This window comes from Kwoniella europaea, chromosome 1, assembly GCF_036810445.1.
Source record: "Kwoniella europaea PYCC6329 chromosome 1, complete sequence".
NCBI classification, from domain to species: domain Eukaryota; kingdom Fungi; phylum Basidiomycota; class Tremellomycetes; order Tremellales; family Cryptococcaceae; genus Kwoniella; species Kwoniella europaea.
Window position 1 is genome coordinate 15,622,284 of NC_089487.1, and position 19,440 is coordinate 15,641,723.

The window sequence follows — 19,440 nt, forward strand, 5'->3', positions numbered from 1 at the left end:
AATGCTTTATACAAAATATTAAACACGAATATAATGGTATCTTGTGATGTATATCTTCTCTAACGGTTTATGATACAACTGATCTACCAAATACTATTGTACAATCCGTTACTGATATGCTAATATACAAAATTCCATCAACAGAATTAACGAGGCCCCAACTTCAATTATCAACTATACTTCTTCATAATTCGCCCCAATATCTACCTTCATTCTCAAACCTTATGACCTCTTTCCATACATCTACACCTACTGACCTCCCGGTTTTCCTAGTTGAATATCGTAATGCCGAACTTCTAATCAAGTCAGGATGGCATTTCTTCAAATTCAAGTTGAGCTCCTTCACTTTCTCTTCTGCTATTACTGCTGTACCTTGAAGACCATCGATATCCATCTTTTCGTCCGATGATGATATTTCTGTTGCTTTGACTTTACCTTTTCTATCTTTCAGTTTTTCGTTCTTCTTTCTCATCTCCTTCTGTTTCCTATGCCACTCAAACACATCTGCGGGAACACCTAATCTCGGTCTACCCAAACCCATTTTCCCATTCCTGTTCGGTAGCTTCTTCTTAATTTGTAATTGTATTGCGCCATCCTCAGAAGCGGACGGAACGATGAAATTCCCCATACTGTCCCTTTCTCTATCTTCGTCTCCTTCCGGAGGGACTGTGGAAGGGAATATACTACCTGAGAATGTTCCAGTGGAATCGTACGATATCCCTTCTCCACATAGGGGAAAGAACGGGATGGTATCGTCATTCCGATTAGGTAAGATTGGATGTTCCATCTTACGAAAGGCTGGTAGGTTTTTATTACTGCCAGTTTTACCTAATTTTGGTGTAGAGGGGATGAAAAATTCGTCTTCCTCGTAGATGTATCGAGGTATCGAAGGGATTGGAATAGAGGGTGGTGAAGGTGTACGAGTCTTGGATTTGGGTTGGATTTGACCTCGAGGTAAGATTGGTGGATGAGAGATCATATATGCTGGTAAGACTATATCGGGTAAAGGTGGAGGAGGATTCACAGGACGATATGATTTGAGACAATTAGGTTGAAACGAAGATTCTTCCCATGGAAAAGGATGTTTTTGAGAATGATATGATATACTTGATATACCATATCCGGGTTTGTACAGTTTATCATTACAACCTGGACGTGGGTGATCATTGTCAGACAATAATCAGATGATGCCATGACATGGCACAGAAATCAGGTCAATACGAACCTTTAAAAGGACATCGTAGCTCAGGTTCCAGATGGATCACCTCGATATGTCTTTTCAGTTGTTCCATATCGTATTCAACTTGCTTACAATTCCCCCAAGGGCAATTATACCTCGGCCGGCGTCGTAAGAAGAACTAACAAGAACAGATGTATATGTCACTACCTGATGACCGACCATGCATCTCGCTCGTGCATCCTGATAGACTTACATTATCGTCATTGTCTTGTGTGTCTTCTTGGTATGTATGTGCATGCATCTTCTGAAGATGTTTATCGACATGCTATTTCAACAAATCAGCATCGGGTAGTAATGTTCGGAACGTCAAAAGTCAAACGCGTGTGTTAGACGTCTTAGATAGACTAACCATGAGTAAGATCTCGTAATTACCCAATATCGCATTACACCTCTCTATCCGACATGTATAGCTCCCAAGTTGCTCCTTGGATTGCTTGAGGATTTGCACATCTTCCATACGTTGCTGGATGTCCACTGCATCATTTTGGTTGGCAGTGAAGGGGTTGAGTTTGGTTAAGAAGAGATCAGGGAGATTAAGTGGAGTATCAAACCCTGATTGCGCTCTGATGCGAGACGGTCCAGCTTGAGCGTTTGAACCGTCAAAAGCGTCCAGCGATCCCTTTGACGATACCGGTTTTTTCGAGGGTCTGAATGGTTTGTAGGGTGATGTTGATATGTTTGGTGGTATAATGGAAAACTCGGGTGATCCTTTTGGGGAAAACATGGTTGCTTCCGTAACGGCCGCGGAGTACGGGCGGACGGTAGATATGATGGGACTTGCAGGAAATAAACCAAGATTGAGTAGGAGGTATGGAGGAGACGCTGGTAACGCGACGCGACGCGACGCGATGCCGATACCGATGCGAAGCGATATCGCTTTTTTGACGAGTGGTCCAATTGATGGCATGAAATGGGAAAGAGGAAGGAAAAGAGATCAAAGCTGATGTGGTCTGTCTACCTTTATACTCGGATTTAAGAGATCACAGCGCAACGGACAAGATCGCGAAATTGCCTGATTTGGTAATATGTACCCTTCATTCAAGTTGAGTAAGCTGTGTGTGTGTCCTTTTGTTCTGATTCAGGGACAGATCCTGGTTTGGCATGTGTATCTATCTGGTTTACAAGACAGCAAATGGAAGTACATGCTGATATATATCCTATACTACCTATATATTGTACTTCAGTCCATCTATCCATATCCATGCTATAGACATCGCTCCTCCGTTCTTCGGGTCTAGAACACCGGTGCATCCTTCAAAAACACTCGTCCTTCTTCGGCCAGAACCCACTTTGCGACCGTGTTGGCAGCAGCTACGACAGCAGATTTCGACAATTGAGGTGATACAGTCAGATACAACTCGAATGGTTTGGTTAACTATATCGCGTACCATTGCGATCTCACGTCAGCATCTCTTCCTGGTATCGAGAGAGACAGTCTGTACTCGTTATTTCAATGATGTACTCACCCAAGCTAAACACGCTTCATGCTCTGTACGTATATATACCAATTTATACGTCTGGGTCTGTCCAGATCGACCATGGACGATGTCGTGTAGTTTCTGATACAGCGTGATCAAACTAAAATAAATATAGCTCCATTAGTGATCGAATGCTGAGTCTCTGACAAAACTTACCATTTCCTATCTATGCTATCTTCAGTATAGGGGGCTTCCCATTCAGGTTGAGTAATTTGGATGTACGTTCGGGATTTATAGATGAAGTGACGAAGACCTGGACATCCAATTGCAGCTATCATAACATACTATATCAGTCTCTGTCTCTGTCTGTGTCCATTCGAGAGCAGTGAGCTACTTACAAACGGTATAAGGGTGGAGAGGGATGGATTCAGTGATCTTCGTCAAAGTCTTGTCATTCTCCAATTTCTGTCAATTGTAGTGTCAGCCAAGATCCCGTATAAGAAGATGTGTCATGGTAAGCTCACTTCCATGACAATACTTTTCCAACCTCTGAGATCTTCGAAAGCTTCTCTATCCGCACTGACAAATACCAATCCCACATCCTCAGTCACATAACTGATATATGCATGCACGAAACCAGCTGGATTGAATTTCGGGAAACAGATAGGTAGCCATGTCTCGGAAGACCGCAACGTCGAGGAAGAAGCAAGAGTGTTGAGCAGGAGATGAAGGTCTAACACGGTATGTCAGCTCGATATGAAGACTATAAGCTTGCTTATGAAATGGCTGGGATAATTATCAACCTACCAGAAGGATGTACAGCATGTTTCCTAGGTCTAAGAAGTGTGACGATCCGTCCATCCGCAATGAGCAGTACATACAGTAGATCCTGTATCGATGAGAATCAACACATTCAGCTGCCTTCCTCTCTACATTCCCCTCCCATCATCTTACTCACATTGAATTTACTTGGGGGCATCAGAGCGGCACCAGCCATATCCCTTGTAGCAGGGTTCATCCTGAGTGGTTGTAAAGTCGAAGTGAGATAGCTGAAATCGAATTGAGATCGATCTATAAGTTTTTTCAAGAATGTTTCTGTGCCTAGCATACATGATCACGAGAAATCAGCATTTCGAGATGTTGGCGGGGTTCGATATGAAGCAAGCTAGACATACCTTCTAACAATCGCGATAGATCAAAGTTGCTTCTCCGCTGAAAAACCCTTGATAACTGAGTGGAAGACACTACGGATAAGATATGCAGATGGATGTATTCGAGATGAGAGCGGAGCTGGGTTCACATATACAGGTAAATCAGCTCTTCATCGTCTATGACAATAGAATTATAGAACATACAACATGTTCGGGTTCACCCCAGTCACTGACTGCGAAGAGGTATAAAGGCGGTTTGAGCAGAAATCCTATCCGGGTCTGACCTTTGATTATACACCTGGGAGTACATCACACAAGTAAATATCAGGTTTAGGCCATATACCGATTTATAGTCCCAACTTACCGTATCTTATCATCGTCTTCTTGAAAGATCGATATTAGCGTCGAAGCGATTGCCATAAGTTCCGTTATATTATCTTGAGGTGAGTTGTCATGGCTATATCAAAGTTGCATGGAAGTCATTACCCTGTCAAGTAAGGAATCATATTGGACTGGACTCACGAGCTAAACACAGGTTTTCCAGCGTTCGTCAAAACGTAATATCTTCTAGGCGTATATCGAGATATACCTATTTCATAGAACGTACGAGTTCACCTGCCTGTCATAGGAACGTAGGTGTATGACTATAACCTACTATGTTTCGTGATATCATTGATAACATGTGGATCGGGATCAGGCTTAGGATCATCCTTGGTATCTATCAAAACGACATAGTAAATATATGTTAGATTCATCCATCCTAGTATTATTGGTGACGTTACGAAACTTACCTTTGAGCTCATTCTTTGGATCTTCCATTCTATCATTCTGTCTTGCCTCTGCAGCAGATACCGTGTTCCTCCTTACCAGCTCTCTCAATCCTTTCCTTACATCCCCTATCGACAAGCTCATCTCACCTTCTACACCTTCATCTACTGGCTGTTTTTCTTTTTCCTTACCTTTCCTCGAACTTGCCGGTGTATCATTTCCACTTCCACTTGCACTTGCAATTGTGTTGATCGATAATCCCTCGGAATCCTTTGAGTCTATATTTCCCCCTGATCCGGGGGCAGAACCAGGTAATCCCTCGAACAAAGACCTGGAAGAAGAAGCTACTGTAGGCGTAGTGGTTGAGCTGGATGTTCTAGATCGTAATGCTAGACTCCCATAAGGTGCATTCAACAGATTATTGGAATTCTTTGATTTAGTCGGTGTAGACGGGACTGATCTGTCTTTACGAGACGATACATTTGGGTTCGAATGTGCCCTTCTACGAGGGCTTATCTCGGTCGTAGATGGAGGTGAGAGGTGGGCGTTGGCTGTGGAAGCGAGAGAGAGTTGAGAGGTAGTACGGGATGGTGTAGGTGGGAAGGAAGGTGGGGAAATCAAGGATGAGGTGGAATTGTCGAGTCGAGGAGGGGAAGAAGGTGAGGGTGAGGAGGGAGGGGACATGATCGAGAACAGCAAGTAATTTCTGGAGTACCCATCGACAGCTTTTGTCTCGCTTGATAAGCTATCTCTCAAGGGTTGCGCAAGCGTAATGTAGGTAAGAGCAATGGAATGAAGATGAGATACGTGATGCAACTGGTCATTGTTGTCGATGCACGCGTTCAGTGTCATCTGTGAACGAGCAGAGTGGAGGTATACGAGTGGTCACATCATTGGATATGGTGAATGATCTTTCAAAAATATATATGAATGCATGGTGACTATGCATGATGCTTCGATGCCATGCTATATACATCCTGTCCCTTTACATGCCATGTCGCAGGAAAGATCGAGCTTATTGTGACATGGTGGAGTAATGTTAGTGATCTAATCGTCCTTATGCCTCTTGACCAGCAACCAATCTTTCACCTTTCAGAACGGCTATACAGATTACCAAAACACATGTCAGCACTTGCTGGATTGTAGATCATACAGAGGGAAATATTTTGACCTACCTCCAGGCTTAGCTTCGAACCCAGTACCAAATTCGCAATCTTTGATCTGACTCTTCTCGCCTATCCTTCCATTCGAACATATAATCGTATTCTCTATTCGTGCGCTATGGAACATTACCAATCAGCTCATCAGCATTTCCATCATGGATTCAAGGAGGTTAGATGGCCTAGGGTGAGCAGATGTTTAAACTCACTTTTCTTCAACCGTGACAAAATCCCATAACACACACCCCGTCAATTTCGCATTCTTACCAATATTACAATGTCTTCCAATTATACATTTCTTGATCGAAGCCCTTTCACCCACACGCGTTCCTTCACCTATCAAACTATCAGGTGAGATTTGAGATTGAGGTGAAATGGCAGGTAAAGTTCCAGTAGCATCTTCCAGTGATTGTTGGATCTGTTTATTCTGAGATATATTACTCAAATTGTTCAAAGCACCACTCGAAGTCGACAGAGTTTTGATGAATTTTCTGTTCAATTCCCAATATCCTGCCAAGCTATTCGCTCTTATCAGGTAATCCGGTTCATAAACATTCTGTAAACCCTTGTCTTTCCCTTGTCCTTGTTTATGACCTCCCTTACCAGAAGGCTGTTGTGATTCGACTGGAGGAGGTTGAGGGGCCGTGACGAGTACTTTACATTTCCAACCTACTACGTCTTTCTTGATTGATGCTTTTACGTCCTCTTCAGGATCGATGATCATGCTGTTCTGCAATGAATCAATTTGAGATCCAGAGCCTGATCGTGAGGCTGATCCGGGTGTGGTGCGTGGTAAAGGAATGTGGTCTGAGGTGGGTGATGAGCCAGGTGAAAGAGTAGAGTAAGGAGAGGAAGATGGGTTTGTACTTGTTGATCGAGCTAGGGCAGCAGCGAATGGATCTTTCTTTGGTGGGTTGAGGACTATCATTTGTAAAAGTAAAGAATAAGCTTTTCTATTACTACACCACACGCTTTCAACTAAATACACCCAACGTCTGGTTGAGATTAGTCAATGAATATCAACTCACTCGGTGCCCATCGTCTTCCTAGACCCTTCTGCCATCCACCCTTAATCAACCACGGTATCACCTGTTCTCTCATACTATCCAGATCCTTCGAGCGACGAGTCGACAACAGATCAAGGACAGTACGTCGTAAAACGTATATATGAGCATCGGAAAGTCGAGTGGTAAGGGATAAGGTGGGGTGACTGGATCATCGAACGGTAATTCAATCAGTCAGTCTTAAGAAAGTTTTTGGAGGGTTGAAGAGGAGACGTACGAGCTTATCAAAGCCATCCGTAATTCTAAATCATCTTCCATACCTTCCAAAGGCTGAATCAACAACAATTCGCTAGTGTCTTTATCAAGAGCTACAAGTACTTTCTCTTCACCTATACAAGAATCCATCATTCAGCTAGGCAAAGAGGTTATGTGGATAATCTGGACATACCATCTTTGACAGATTCGGTAGGTTCATAAAACACAGAAGTGAGCACCGCATCAGGAGACGAACGATGTTTGTCCAGTATCGATGTGAGGGATAGTGAGGAAGGAGGTGAAAGGTCACAGGGGAGGAGAACGAAGTCGGTCTGTTCAATTACTCGTTCACGATCAGTCAATGGCCATGGCACTCTATTTGTTGATATGCCCGCTTGAATTGGTGATACTCACCCTAATCCAATTTTTGAATCTCCTTACCAACCTGGCTGTCCCCTCTCTGCCATTTCCGCCTTTGACACCTAATTCGCTCTCATCGTCATTCTCATCATCCTTTTCACCCTCTGTCGTACGTTTGATATCTATCCTTGCTTTAGGGTGAGTAGCCATGGAGTAATGTTCCGTGACATGTTCAGCTACCGAGGTGTAAAATGATGGTGGGACAATGATCAAGACGTCTGCAGCACATCACAACAAACAACACATATCAGTATCAATATTGGTATCATCCATAGCCATGAGTGAAGTCTACCGCAGCGCAGGGACCTACCTCGTAGACCAGCAGCGAACACCCAATCGATGACTGAGTTTATGATAGGGACGTTTCCAATAGGTAATAATGCTTTTGAAACTACGTTGGTACCTTGATTAAATGGGTACAAACTGAAAGTGATCACTAGTCAGTGTACATCATTCTCATAACTGAATAGAGGGGGAGAGAGGAAGAGATGGAGCAGCAACAAATGACAGGTAGTGGGGAATGGATCTGTCGATTAGGTCGACTCACTTCTCACCATATCCAACTAAGATGACAGCCATGAAATCTTGATTATCTACCGCACGACGTTTTGACACGCCTTGAGATTGGTCGAACATCACACTCGTTGACATCTTGTATGATTCCAAGCTCAGATGGTGTGATGAAGGTGGATATACGGATGAGCTACAGGTATCAAAAGCAAAGGGGAGGATGGAATTGAACAATGACAGTTGGACATTTTGGAGGACGAGTCAAAATTCCGTCTCGCTGCTTTGGTCTTGGTGGGGCACCTCTCACATTTCTACAGCACCGTGATGGTACAACTCATTCTTGTTATATTCATGTGCATGCATGTATGCAGAGCAGGAGAGCTTCATTAGGCTGGACAGCATGCTTTCGTTTGCAGAAGTGACGCAAATCGAGATCTGAATGTGATGAATGAAAGAAGCAGAATACACATTATTGGGCATTTTACAACAAGTACAACAAGCAGCGAAACACCAAATCAAACAAAAGTGATCAGTAAATTATCAAACAGACCAATCATTGCGATGCGAGCGAGGTCCTATTATTCACCAACACAGTCAGCGATGTATTCTTTTGAATAGTATCCTATGATAACGGGCAAAGAATGTAAAATTCAGAAATCGATGAATATCAACTATTCCCTCACCCCGTCTACTTTTTGTACACCGAGACGTTTATCACCTTTTTACGGGTGAATAGGCTTGGGAGTCTGTCCGCCCATCGAAAGCTATCATCATGATGATGTAGAAGGGGTTGCATGAGACATGAGAAACGAGAAAAAGGTGAAAATGACACTTACAGTAAATGTCGATAGTGTTAGTTGAATAGTTGAAATAGACGTCTGATAAGATATAATCATCTGATCAGCTCAAGAGTCCCCTTTGTGGTTGGGTATATGATATGAATGTAAGGGTAGAAAAGAGGAACGCTCAGTCAAGGCTGAAATTGTCACGCCAATCACGATCGATGATCGTCGGCGAATGAGGTAAAGTATGGTAAGATGTTTTATCTTCATCGCGTATGTCTTCGAGAAGGTTGAACAAGACGAAGAAAGGATGCGAGAAAGACCCACTAGTAGATTAGTACAGCACGATCGTCTGGCTGGCCTTGAATAGCGAATGGAACACAGTCCATCTTCATACTATCGAGTTGTATTACCATCAGCCATTCTACTCTTCTTGTCCTACAACGATCAAGAACAGGAAGAGAAGCAGATAAATCAGGTCATGTGTAAAGATAGTCCTCTAGCTGATCCGGTCCTACCCGGTGCACGACGCATTCCATACGAACAAACCCCACAAGAACGAACCTAACTGAGAGGTTCATAAATGTGGGATTTGTCAAGGAAAGGTCTTTAGGAGTTGGATTGTTATGAGTCATCCGGAATGAGGAGCGTTGTGGGGATATATGAAAGTATTGGGAGAAGGATGAAGGGCGTAGTAAGGATAGAGATAGATACTCACCATTAATTAGGTCACTATGCGTATGGAGGGAGAGAAAGAAGTAGAAATGAAAGGTGCGAAATTGACTGGGTGATGAAAGTTTGGTTGTTGACTATAGGGTGAATGCCATGACGTGGATATAAAACGAGCATATATCGCTGATAAGCATACATCCGTCATCAACGTGGTAAAAGTTGGGAACCGAGAACAGCAGCGTCATCTCATCCCTGCCTGCGTCCGGCATGGGCACATTCCATTCCACAAACTTCTTCTCGCTCGTCCTCTCTGCGCTGCCTATACCTTCTCTCTCAGCATACACCAAACCGGGTTCAATTCAAGAAGAAAAGGGAGCCAAGATGTCACGAAGAGGCCCACAACCCAACTTCATTAGTAAATCAAAATTCGATATATTGGGTGATGACATAGATCATGAAGAAGAAGAAGAGGAGGAGGAGGAAGTCGAAGAGGCACCAGCGTGAGCTTTGTTCATGGCATGAATGTGAAGACCTAGCTCATTTCAATTCACAGTGTTGTTACTCCCAGCACCACCGAAGCTCCTGCTGCACCCCTTTCCAAATCCGCTAGAAAGAGATTAGCCAGACTAGCTTCCAAAACCGCTGAAAATGCCAATGCAGTGGTGGACGCAGCGAAAGAAACCGTCGTCAACGCCGCTGAAAGCATACCTGTACCCAGCACCCAGCAGAATGGTCAAGCTACTACCTCCGGATCAGCTCCAACCTCGACAGAAGAAGAGATCGTTACACCTCCATCAGCTTTGAAAGAAGAATCCAAAACCAACGGTGTACAGGAACCTGCGCCCTCAGCTTCGATACCTTCAGAGAAGAAAGAAGAAGAAGCTTCCAGACCTCTACTTCCGAATGAGAAAAGTACTTCTTCATCCACCTCCGATAAATCATCTTCAGTACCATCAAGTACCAACTTTCATCCTACTTTACCTGAAACTCTTCCTGGCAAAACTGGCGACAAACTGCCATCTAACAGGAAGAGAAAGCAACCTCAGGATTTCGAACCTTCCGGACCGGGTAATACTCCTACACCTTCTAGTCCATCTAAATTGGGAGTCAAGTTTGAAGATGGTGTAGCTCCAGGAGAAGGTAAAGACGGTGAAAAGACTATAACATTACCGCCTAAACATGTGGTGAAGAAGGATAGGAATGTCATTGAGAGAACTACTTGGACGTTCATCATGATTGGTGGTTTCATTGGTGAGCTTCACGTATCTTGGATATTGCATGCGGAAACTGACTGTATGGAATGATGTAGGACTTCTCTGTATGGGTCACCCATATATGATTTTATTGGTTATGCTCTGTCAAACTTTAGTTTATAAGGAAGTGACAGCTTTATTCGATTTGAGGGATCGTAAGTTGGAGTCTTGACAAGCATAGCCTATTTCAGCTAACATCTCATAATTTGACTATAGACGGAGCCAACAAAGTGGATGTCGCTCCCGGTGAAAAAGGTGATAAATGGAGTAAAACGCTTAACTGGTGAGTAAATCTATTCAGACGTCAACCCAGTGGGGTTCATCATCGCTTATCGTTCTTTCACCAGGTACTTCTTCGTCGTCTGCAACTACTTCCTATACGGCGAATCTATCATCTACTACTTCAAGCACATCGTCTTCGTAGATGCATACATGATTCCCTTTGCCAGGAATCATAGATTTATCAGTTTCATGCTTTACGTTGTCGGTGAGTTGGTCCTCTAAAGGACAGTCTCAGATGTTGAACATCACGACTCACCGTACCCATCTCACCAACTTAGGCTTTGTCGGTTTCGTCGCTAATCTGCAACGACAATACCTTCGTCAACAATTCGCTCTTTTCTGTTGGGTTCATATTTCTCTGTTGCTCATCGTCGTCTCAAGGTAAGTTCAGCAGCAGATAACTAAAGGGGACTAGCTGATTGTGTACATCTACTAGTCACTTTATCGTCAATAACATCCTCGAAGGTTTGGTGTGGTTCTTCGTTCCTGCGTCTTTGGTGATTTGCAATGATGTTATGGCATACGTTTGCGGTAAGTCGGATGCGTCGAGCGCGATGGACGGCCGAGTTCTGATGCAATTTTTCTGCGATCAGGTAAATTATTCGGTCGAACTCCACTCATCAAGCTTTCACCGAAGAAAACTGTCGAGGGATTCGTTGGCGCCTTCATCTGTACCCTTCTTTTCGGTCTTGCCGTAAGTCAGCTCTTTCGTCAAAGAGTTTGTAATTCCAGCTAATCATAACGTTCAGTGGGGAACTTTTTTCATGAGATTCCCATATATGATCTGTCCCGCTCGTGATCTCGGTACCAACGTCCTTTCCCAAGTCACCTGCAGACCTAACCCGGTGTTCGTATGGAGGGACTTCGAATTCACTGGACCCGCCAGACAGATCCTTTCGACTGTCGTAAGTGACGCCGTATTCCCGAGTCTGGATCTGTAATTTACTTATGTATGATGACACAGCTTGGTCACGAACCGCCTTCGATCCCATACGCTCCATTCCAAGTCCACGTTTTGGTCATGGCTACTTTCGCATCGCTCGTAGCTCCCTTCGGTGGATTCTTCGCTTCTGGATTTAAGAGAGCATTCAATATCAAGGATTTCGGTCATAGTATCCCTGGACATGGTGGTATGACTGATCGAATGGATTGCCAGTGAGCTTTATATCCCTTTCCTTCCAGTATTCATGGGATAGTATGGAAGCTCATATGATTCTGCTAGGTTCATGATGGGATTGTTCTCATATGTCTACTACAGCTCTTTGATCAGAGTAAGTCAGCTACAGTGTACATTTTTTCGCCTGTGACATGAGCTGATGGATACCTTGGAATTATCAGATCCAATATGTGACAGTAGGATCTATAATGCAAACTGTCGTTACGTCGTTAACACCAGGAGAACAGTTGGAATTGTTAGCTGACTTGAAGAGGTTCTTGGAAGGTCAAGGTGTGAAGGCGTAGTTGAGAGTCAGGAGAGATAGTTCGATAGATAAGAAGAGAATGGTCACGGAATGGAAGTGCATCTTGATGGTTGATAGTGATAGTGATAGTGGATTGAACGAATGAATGAATAGCATGCATCATACATAACACATTATAGCATGGCATACGATAGCATACAGTAGTAACATTGCATTCCCATTCCCATTCCCCATGCCCCAGCCCGGATCGAAATGCCGATTGATCCGATCAGGGTATATGCCCATGTCTCATTCGAAATGGAAAAACGAAACAGAGATAGACGTCACGGATTTATCGAGGATGCATTCGTGATGTCAATCACAAAGATATACGCCTAAAAACTGAACATAGTATATATCAATCTAAATAAACCCTCACTTCCGTCCATACATAGCTCACAGAGAGTATCTTACTCCTCCTCATCCATTTTGATCCTCTGTCAGAAAGCACAAACAAGATGACCGACTTCAAACCCCCAGCTGAAGAGAGACCGGACTTGACTATTCCTACTCAAGAGCCTGATCCGGTGTTGATCGTCGTCATGGTGAGTGCGAACGCAGCATATAGACCGTGAACAGGATGCAGCGCTGATGAAGATACGTGACTGGTAGGGTCCTGCATCATGGTAAGTGAACCTACTAATTGCATATACCTATCAAAGTCACATTCGAAATCGGAATCAAAGCTGACATCTCATGACATGTCATTATTATATTTGCAGTGGTAAATCAACCGTAGGGACCGACCTCGCCAACGCCCTCTCAATCCCATTCATAGACGGTGATTCCCTCCATCCAGCATCGAACATTCAGAAAATGACGAATGGTATTCCCCTAACGGATGACGATAGACTTCCATGGCTTGCGCTGATCCGTTCGACTGCCGAGAGGAAATGTAAAGAAGAATGGGAGAAGCATCAAGGTGATTTCAGTCAGTTTGAGGAACATGGAATTGGTAGAGCGGGGATAGTGATTGCTTGTTCGGCGTTGAAGAAGTGGTATAGGGATATATTGAGGGGTGAGGTTGAGGCTAGACCTCCTCCTGAAGATGATTTGGTGAGTGAATCTCTGGCTCTGGCGACAGACAAGACAAGATCATGTGAGGGTGAAAGTATAACTGCGTAAGAATGAGGAGAGAGTAAAATGTTTCAGATCAGGAATGAGGTGTATCAGTTTTATAAGATGGAGCGATAGATGGAAGATGAAAAAAGTAACATAATCAAGAAGATCCATTATGCTAATCATCGTTCATAGCCACCATCCCACTCAGTCGCCAACCCAGAACACAAAGTCTCTCATCCAGTCACCACAGCCCTTCGGACCTATTTCGTATACTGCGAAGGATCACCCGAACTGCTCGCTCAGAGGATCGCTTCACGTAAATCTCACTTTATGGGAACTTCGATGTTAGCCTCTCAACTGGCTACGTTGGAAGATCCAAAGGGTGAAGAGGGAGTTGTGGCCGTTGATATCTCTCTGAGTCCGGAGGAGGTGGCTAAACAGGCTGTTCAGAAGGTCAGGAAGTTGTTTGGGTATGAGTAGGCTGTAGATCAAATCAAGATACGTTATATTCATGAATAGAATTAAGTATATTTGATCGTATCTTCCTTTCTCGCTTCTATATAGAATAGGACAGAGATGGGTGAAGAAGAGGTTTGTTTCAGCATGTATCTTATTGGCACTATCGAAATAATCTTGTATTTCAACACAACTCATACAAGATGGAACGAGACTGCTCTGCTCTGCTTGGAGCTAGAGCAAGTTGATTCACATGGACTTGCTCTTCTATTGGCGTTACTACAAATGAAAACTGCTAACTCAGTTTGTATTGAGAATTATGATTATGATCTCGTACATGTTTTTATCGTCCTGATATTTTTTGAGCATATACATATACATATTCGTAGACATATCAGCCTAACGAGAACATACGATACGATACACCTGTTGATGACAAGGTGACTGCGTTGAAGCATAAGCCAGAGAGTCTGTATCGCCATATTTTGTATTATAATCTCGGTCCTCTCCTTTCTTTATCATCTGAGTAGTACAGTATAATTTCTTCCCCTCCCTATTATCCATTCATGTCATCCAAACTCAGCTTTATTCCTGCTCTTTCGTGAAATCAGCTTTTGAATCCCATGGAGTACCCTTCAATCCATCCAGACTACCTAAAGGATGTTCTTCTCTTGCCGTTTCCAATAAAGCAGAGAGCGATTCGTTTTGATTTATCGCATTCTGTAAAGGTCAAATAAACATCATATCAGCCGCATGGCCTAAAAACAAAAGATTCTCCTATGTATATGGGATTGGATGAAGAAGAATGGAATCCCGTTGGCAAAGCGATATGTCTTAACCCGGAATTTCGACTCACTTTCAAACAACCTTGATAATCTTCCCAAAACCTTCCACAGTTCCTCTGATACTCCTCCGCTTTGATCTGTGCTCTACTCTTCCCTTTCGTATCTATCTCTTCTACCGCTTCACTCACAGTCTCCGATTCAGGTTCTGGTTCGGATAGGGCAAAATCATACCAGTGATGTTCTTCTTCCTGTACCGGTTGACCATTCGCTTGAGCACCTGGCGAAGCAGTGGTAGAAAGGGATTTACGAGCGAAGAGACGTCTGGAGGGGAAAGCTGATGCCCAGGATGTCACAAGTGGTTTACGCTGTGTAGTCTGGTTGATCTCTGCAGGTGAGGTAGAGGTGGTGCTGAGGGGCGTTGAGGGGGTCGTAGGAGTCGCAGGAGAAGGAATGGAAGATGTCGAAGAGGAGGATGAGGAAGATGACGAGGAAGCAGCGGCTAAAGCAGGTTGGAGATATCCTTCGAACCATGCGTTGAAACATGAATCATAACGATGTTTGAGGGGTGTACATTCAGGTGAGAGGGATCTGTAAAGAGTGATGAAAAGTATAAGCGTTGTTAGTTGGTAGAAGCGGGTAGGAATATGGGTTTACGAGAGTTGTCGTTATTGATCTGCAATGTGAGGAAGAGGATTGTAAACTCACTCCATCTTTCTTCGTTCCGGTCAAACAGTCTTATTTCGATTTGAGGATTGTGATAAGATGTATGTAGTATCTTCGCAGTTGGTGTTGACTACCGCTTGACTGCACCTACTCTTGTGGTTGCTGATAGATAGAAAGAAGATTTACGAAGATGATTCACGAAGATGTCATTTTGGTGTTGGTGGAGGAATTCGTAGTTCGTTCGAGCTCAAGCTCAGGGTAATTAATGACAATCCAAAACGCACAATCACCACCGAAGCCGAATTCATTACGAGTATACTTGCGATGACAAAGGTTGAAATGATGATCACGACTGATATCAATGTGAAATCCATATACTAGCATCGGACATTGACAGATCCATGTATGTGTACCTATCAGTGAAAAACATAAAAATCACAACCAATTCAACCTCTATAATGTAGTAGAATATTGGAAATCCGTGTACTATAAATGTATAACTCGTGTATATCTCTCATATCAACCCAAGCAAGAATTGGAATCAGTATAATGGAAGGAAACGCTACAATGTTTTGATCTTTTGAACCCGCATCTAATGTGTTATTTTCGTGATTGTGATAACATGACTGAACCTCGTTCAAACCACCTAGTCCGATCCATCTTCAATACCATCTATGTTAGTTTCCGTTCCTTCCTTGGGTGATTCTTCCTCATCCGGATATTTAGGTCTGGTAGATTCTATATCGTCTATATTCAAGAACACGTCAGCTAGTTGTCAGTCTTTTCCAGATAAGAGGCGAGTGCCAGCTCACCCATGAATGACAGGTATGCCCATTCGACAGCTTCCGCAGCCCAATAGAAATCGCAGTGCTAACATAACAAGTCAACAAGTCAATTCCTAACCTCATAAAAAGATAATTATAGTATATGAGATATGGGACTCACCTCACTCTTATCCAACTTTGTAACTTTAATGACCTTCACGTCCTTCTCCTTCTTCTCCATTCTTTCAATTAACGGTTCGGCCAATACGAGATAATCCCTCCCACCATGATAGATCGATAAAGGTGGGAAACGATTATCGAACCATCTTTCGAGCGAATCATCCAATGTACATTTCCGATCTGCGAATCCACCTTTACCGCACCACCAGAAGATCGATGCGGAAGATACGGGCGTGGGCGTGAATCGGAACATCTTGGTCTTTCGTCGGTGGAGCCTGGAAACGTATGTATGAATAGTCAGCTGTGGATCTTCATGACTTGACACCATATGATAGAACAACATGTCAAGCAAGACTGAATGATGGGGGAATTGAGCTCCACTCACCAATTAGCGTCCGTCCACCCAAACAAGAACGCAAACATGATATAACCCAAAGTAGCAAACAGCCTCGCAGGGGCATAGTCGTACGCCCACCGCATCAATGGTATGAAGTCCAATACACCAAAGAATCGTTTCCAAGTCGACCATTCCATCTTGTTCAACGCGGTGAATGGGAAACCGTGGGTGAGAGGTCCAGCGTATACTGCAGGCGCGAGGGCGATGAACACTGATAGTTTCTTGCCTAGTGATGGGCACATGCCTAGTGAGAGGGAAATGAAAGCGAGACCGTTTCCTTGGGAGTGACCTATGAATGCGATCTGTGATAAAAGCAAGATCAGCAACGGTTCACCAGGTGTTGCCTGTTGAGCGGGAGGGAGCGAAGACCACTCACCTTGTCGTACCCTGTCTCTCTACAGACATGTTCGACCAAAGCTGGTAAATCGTACATGGCCAATTCCCTAATAGTCCAGTCTGTGCAACGATCAAAATAGTCAGCTTGTGCAACCGAATCGACAGCAGTCTCACGGTAACTGAGTCTACTCACCCCAGAACCGTGGATCGTTCCTACTAAAGTTTCTATGACCCATATCGAACACTCCTCTGGTATTTCCCAGATACACTTGATAACCACCATTTTTCGCCAGCCAAAATGCAAGCGAACGATCCTCGGAAGTGACGAATGAGCCGGAAGATTGGAACAGTCCGTGAAGGATCAATACTGGGAAGCCGCCTGAGAAGGAAAGGGAAAAGAGTTACGACAGTATCAGTATACCAAGTGCACGACGCTCTGTTGTAAAGTGATACACTCACCTCGTCCATCTGATCGAGGTTCAGCTTTTGGGTCAATCACTTTATGCATCCTACACATTCGAATCGAACATCAGTTTCAGTCATCTACAGTAGAATATATGAATTGACTTTGCGATCGGATTATTCAAACTCACTTTAGGTAATAACCATCTTCCGTCTCTACCGTCTGATGTTCAATATCCATTCCAACCTGTCTCGCATAATCACTAGGATCTTTTGATATTTTCTTTCCCTCCTTTTTCCAATAATTCTCATCATCCCATGGGAACTTCTTAGGTCTATCTGGCCAAACCCACTTCGGTAGGGCTTTACAGCATTCCGCTGTGAACGCCCATAACACAACGAATATGAGGAAATAAGTCGATAGGATGATAGAGATACTTTGGTTGATAAATAGATTCAATTTCGCAAGGAGAGTCAGAGGTTTGGGTGGGATGGGTGAATAGGTTGATAAACTTGGTGGAGGGAATGTAGGTCTTGTCAAATGTTGAGAAGGGGTAGTAGACCTATCGATGAATATCCTTCTTAGAACACCTCTATTGCTTGATGTAGATCCAGTTGAAGAACTTCTAGATAAAGACGGTTTCATATTGAGATTGTAGTTGTTCGAATATGTAGGTGTAGGAGATAATAATGGTGTTCTTTCTTCCCCTCCATTACCATTCTTGTAGGATGATGGAACACCTAAACCATCTTCGTCAATCTCATATTCTGGTGTACGACTTTCGCTCGACCCTCTGACTGCCCTGGCCTGCGCCGAGGCTGTCATCCCATTAGGTAAGCTCATAGCTGCTCTGGCGGGTGCGTCGAGCAAGGTGGATGGAGGTGCGCGAGTGAGATGGATGGGTGGTGCACTAGGTGATATCTTTGCGGGATGAGTGTTGAAAGAACTTGATTGCCCAGAGGAAGAAGATGAAGAGTTGGAGTTCGGTTTGGAGTGTTTTTCATCGACGATATATTTGGAGGGTATCAGCGATGAATCACCGGTCAGAGGTGCTCCCCCACGAGGCGATAGAGACTTGATGATTTCGGGAGAAGGCGAGGATGAAGATGAGTCGGGTGAAGGTGTAGATGTGGGTGAGACGATCGAGGTGGTCACTCCTAGTAACTTGGAAGGGAGGAGGTTTGCCATCTACCGGGGGTGACAAGTGAGTTAGTGAAGATGACAGTAGCAAGAGGAAAAAGGTGGACTCACTTTGAGAATATTCAGTGTTGGTCTAAAAGATGCACGCACTATCTACCCATTCCCCGGTTGAAACAGAAACAGACAGATCTCCTATTCTGTACTACTCCTCTTTAGGATGTCCTTTCAGATACCCTATACTAATTCAAAAATTTCTCTTTCTCTTTCTTCGTATGTATATATATATGTACTCTCGACTTGACAATGCATTTATTCACATGGAATGGCAAGGGCAGCAATGCGGTTTTTAAGGCCTATCTTGAAATACCTTATACCTTATCTTTGTTTGTAACGCGTGACTGAATGAGGTAGGTGAGAAAGGTGACCCTCGTGCTGATGTGTTGATCTCGTTTCAGTCTGTTGTTCTTGGTGAAAGGACGGTAGATGTACAGGTGAATGATAAAACGATGGGATCCGTCTTTGTTTATGAGATTTTCATCTGTTTACCTGTTTATACAACGATGAAATTCAGGATGATGAGAAGAGAGCCTAGATCTATTCCATTGGCGCTATATAACCGGGCTGATCGCATTAAGGATAATCCTCAAGGATAAACGTGCTGAACACGGTGTAATGACGTTGAATCCCTTGATAGAATAGCTACGGGAAGGTCAACTAACCATATGCATTCATGATCTCCACTGGCATCTTCATGGGAATCCCAAACGTAATAACTCAGTTACTCTGTTACTCGCAATGTTCTCATGACGATCATCATGGGAGATAACTCTGATTTCTTGATGCTGATGCTCCACATTTGATCACCACGGAATATGACGT

The 19,440-nt window shown here is 43.7% G+C and overlaps 7 protein-coding genes across 7 annotated transcripts; 2 read left to right on the top strand and 5 right to left on the bottom strand.

Annotated features, from left to right (window-relative positions):
• Positions 1-184: 184 nt before the first annotated feature.
• On the bottom strand, positions 185-1,964 carry V865_005957 (uncharacterized protein; the record flags this gene model as incomplete). Its single annotated transcript, XM_066229720.1, has 4 exons — positions 185-1,149; positions 1,226-1,358; positions 1,434-1,505; positions 1,590-1,964. 4 exons carry the CDS (start codon positions 1,962-1,964, stop codon positions 185-187), a joined length of 1,545 nt encoding a protein of 514 aa, XP_066085817.1.
• A 510-nt stretch (positions 1,965-2,474) lies between these two features.
• Positions 2,475-5,261, bottom strand: V865_005958 (uncharacterized protein; the record flags this gene model as incomplete). The annotated part of the gene is made up of 13 exons (XM_066229721.1): positions 2,475-2,615; positions 2,707-2,818; positions 2,875-2,989; positions 3,057-3,123; positions 3,183-3,391; positions 3,466-3,547; positions 3,617-3,759; positions 3,834-3,948; positions 4,014-4,107; positions 4,174-4,266; positions 4,332-4,398; positions 4,465-4,527; positions 4,601-5,261. 13 exons carry the CDS (start codon positions 5,259-5,261, stop codon positions 2,475-2,477), a joined length of 1,962 nt encoding a protein of 653 aa, XP_066085818.1.
• A 373-nt stretch (positions 5,262-5,634) lies between these two features.
• V865_005959 (uncharacterized protein) lies at positions 5,635-8,067 on the bottom strand (the record flags this gene model as incomplete). Its single annotated transcript, XM_066229722.1, has 9 exons — positions 5,635-5,678; positions 5,753-5,856; positions 5,947-6,658; positions 6,766-6,947; positions 7,019-7,130; positions 7,190-7,328; positions 7,411-7,634; positions 7,727-7,839; positions 7,964-8,067. The coding sequence occupies 9 exons, from the start codon at positions 8,065-8,067 to the stop codon at positions 5,635-5,637; spliced, it is 1,734 nt and encodes a 577-aa protein (XP_066085819.1).
• A 1,694-nt stretch (positions 8,068-9,761) lies between these two features.
• Positions 9,762-12,376, top strand: V865_005960 (uncharacterized protein; the record flags this gene model as incomplete). Its single annotated transcript, XM_066229723.1, has 12 exons — positions 9,762-9,880; positions 9,934-10,631; positions 10,690-10,788; positions 10,850-10,916; positions 10,981-11,120; positions 11,194-11,296; positions 11,352-11,446; positions 11,509-11,609; positions 11,665-11,820; positions 11,880-12,070; positions 12,138-12,186; positions 12,254-12,376. 12 exons carry the CDS (start codon positions 9,762-9,764, stop codon positions 12,374-12,376), a joined length of 1,941 nt encoding a protein of 646 aa, XP_066085820.1.
• Positions 12,377-12,833: 457 nt separating this feature from the next.
• Positions 12,834-13,917, top strand: V865_005961 (uncharacterized protein; the record flags this gene model as incomplete). The annotated part of the gene is made up of 4 exons (XM_066229724.1): positions 12,834-12,920; positions 12,988-13,001; positions 13,098-13,431; positions 13,630-13,917. The coding sequence occupies 4 exons, from the start codon at positions 12,834-12,836 to the stop codon at positions 13,915-13,917; spliced, it is 723 nt and encodes a 240-aa protein (XP_066085821.1).
• Positions 13,918-14,478: 561 nt separating this feature from the next.
• Positions 14,479-15,388, bottom strand: V865_005962 (uncharacterized protein; the record flags this gene model as incomplete). The annotated part of the gene is made up of 3 exons (XM_066229725.1): positions 14,479-14,613; positions 14,750-15,266; positions 15,384-15,388. The coding sequence occupies 3 exons, from the start codon at positions 15,386-15,388 to the stop codon at positions 14,479-14,481; spliced, it is 657 nt and encodes a 218-aa protein (XP_066085822.1).
• Positions 15,389-15,987: 599 nt separating this feature from the next.
• On the bottom strand, positions 15,988-18,609 carry V865_005963 (uncharacterized protein; the record flags this gene model as incomplete). The annotated part of the gene is made up of 8 exons (XM_066229726.1): positions 15,988-16,088; positions 16,154-16,211; positions 16,287-16,560; positions 16,671-16,984; positions 17,059-17,138; positions 17,212-17,397; positions 17,478-17,527; positions 17,612-18,609. 8 exons carry the CDS (start codon positions 18,607-18,609, stop codon positions 15,988-15,990), a joined length of 2,061 nt encoding a protein of 686 aa, XP_066085823.1.
• Positions 18,610-19,440: the final 831 nt, after the last annotated feature.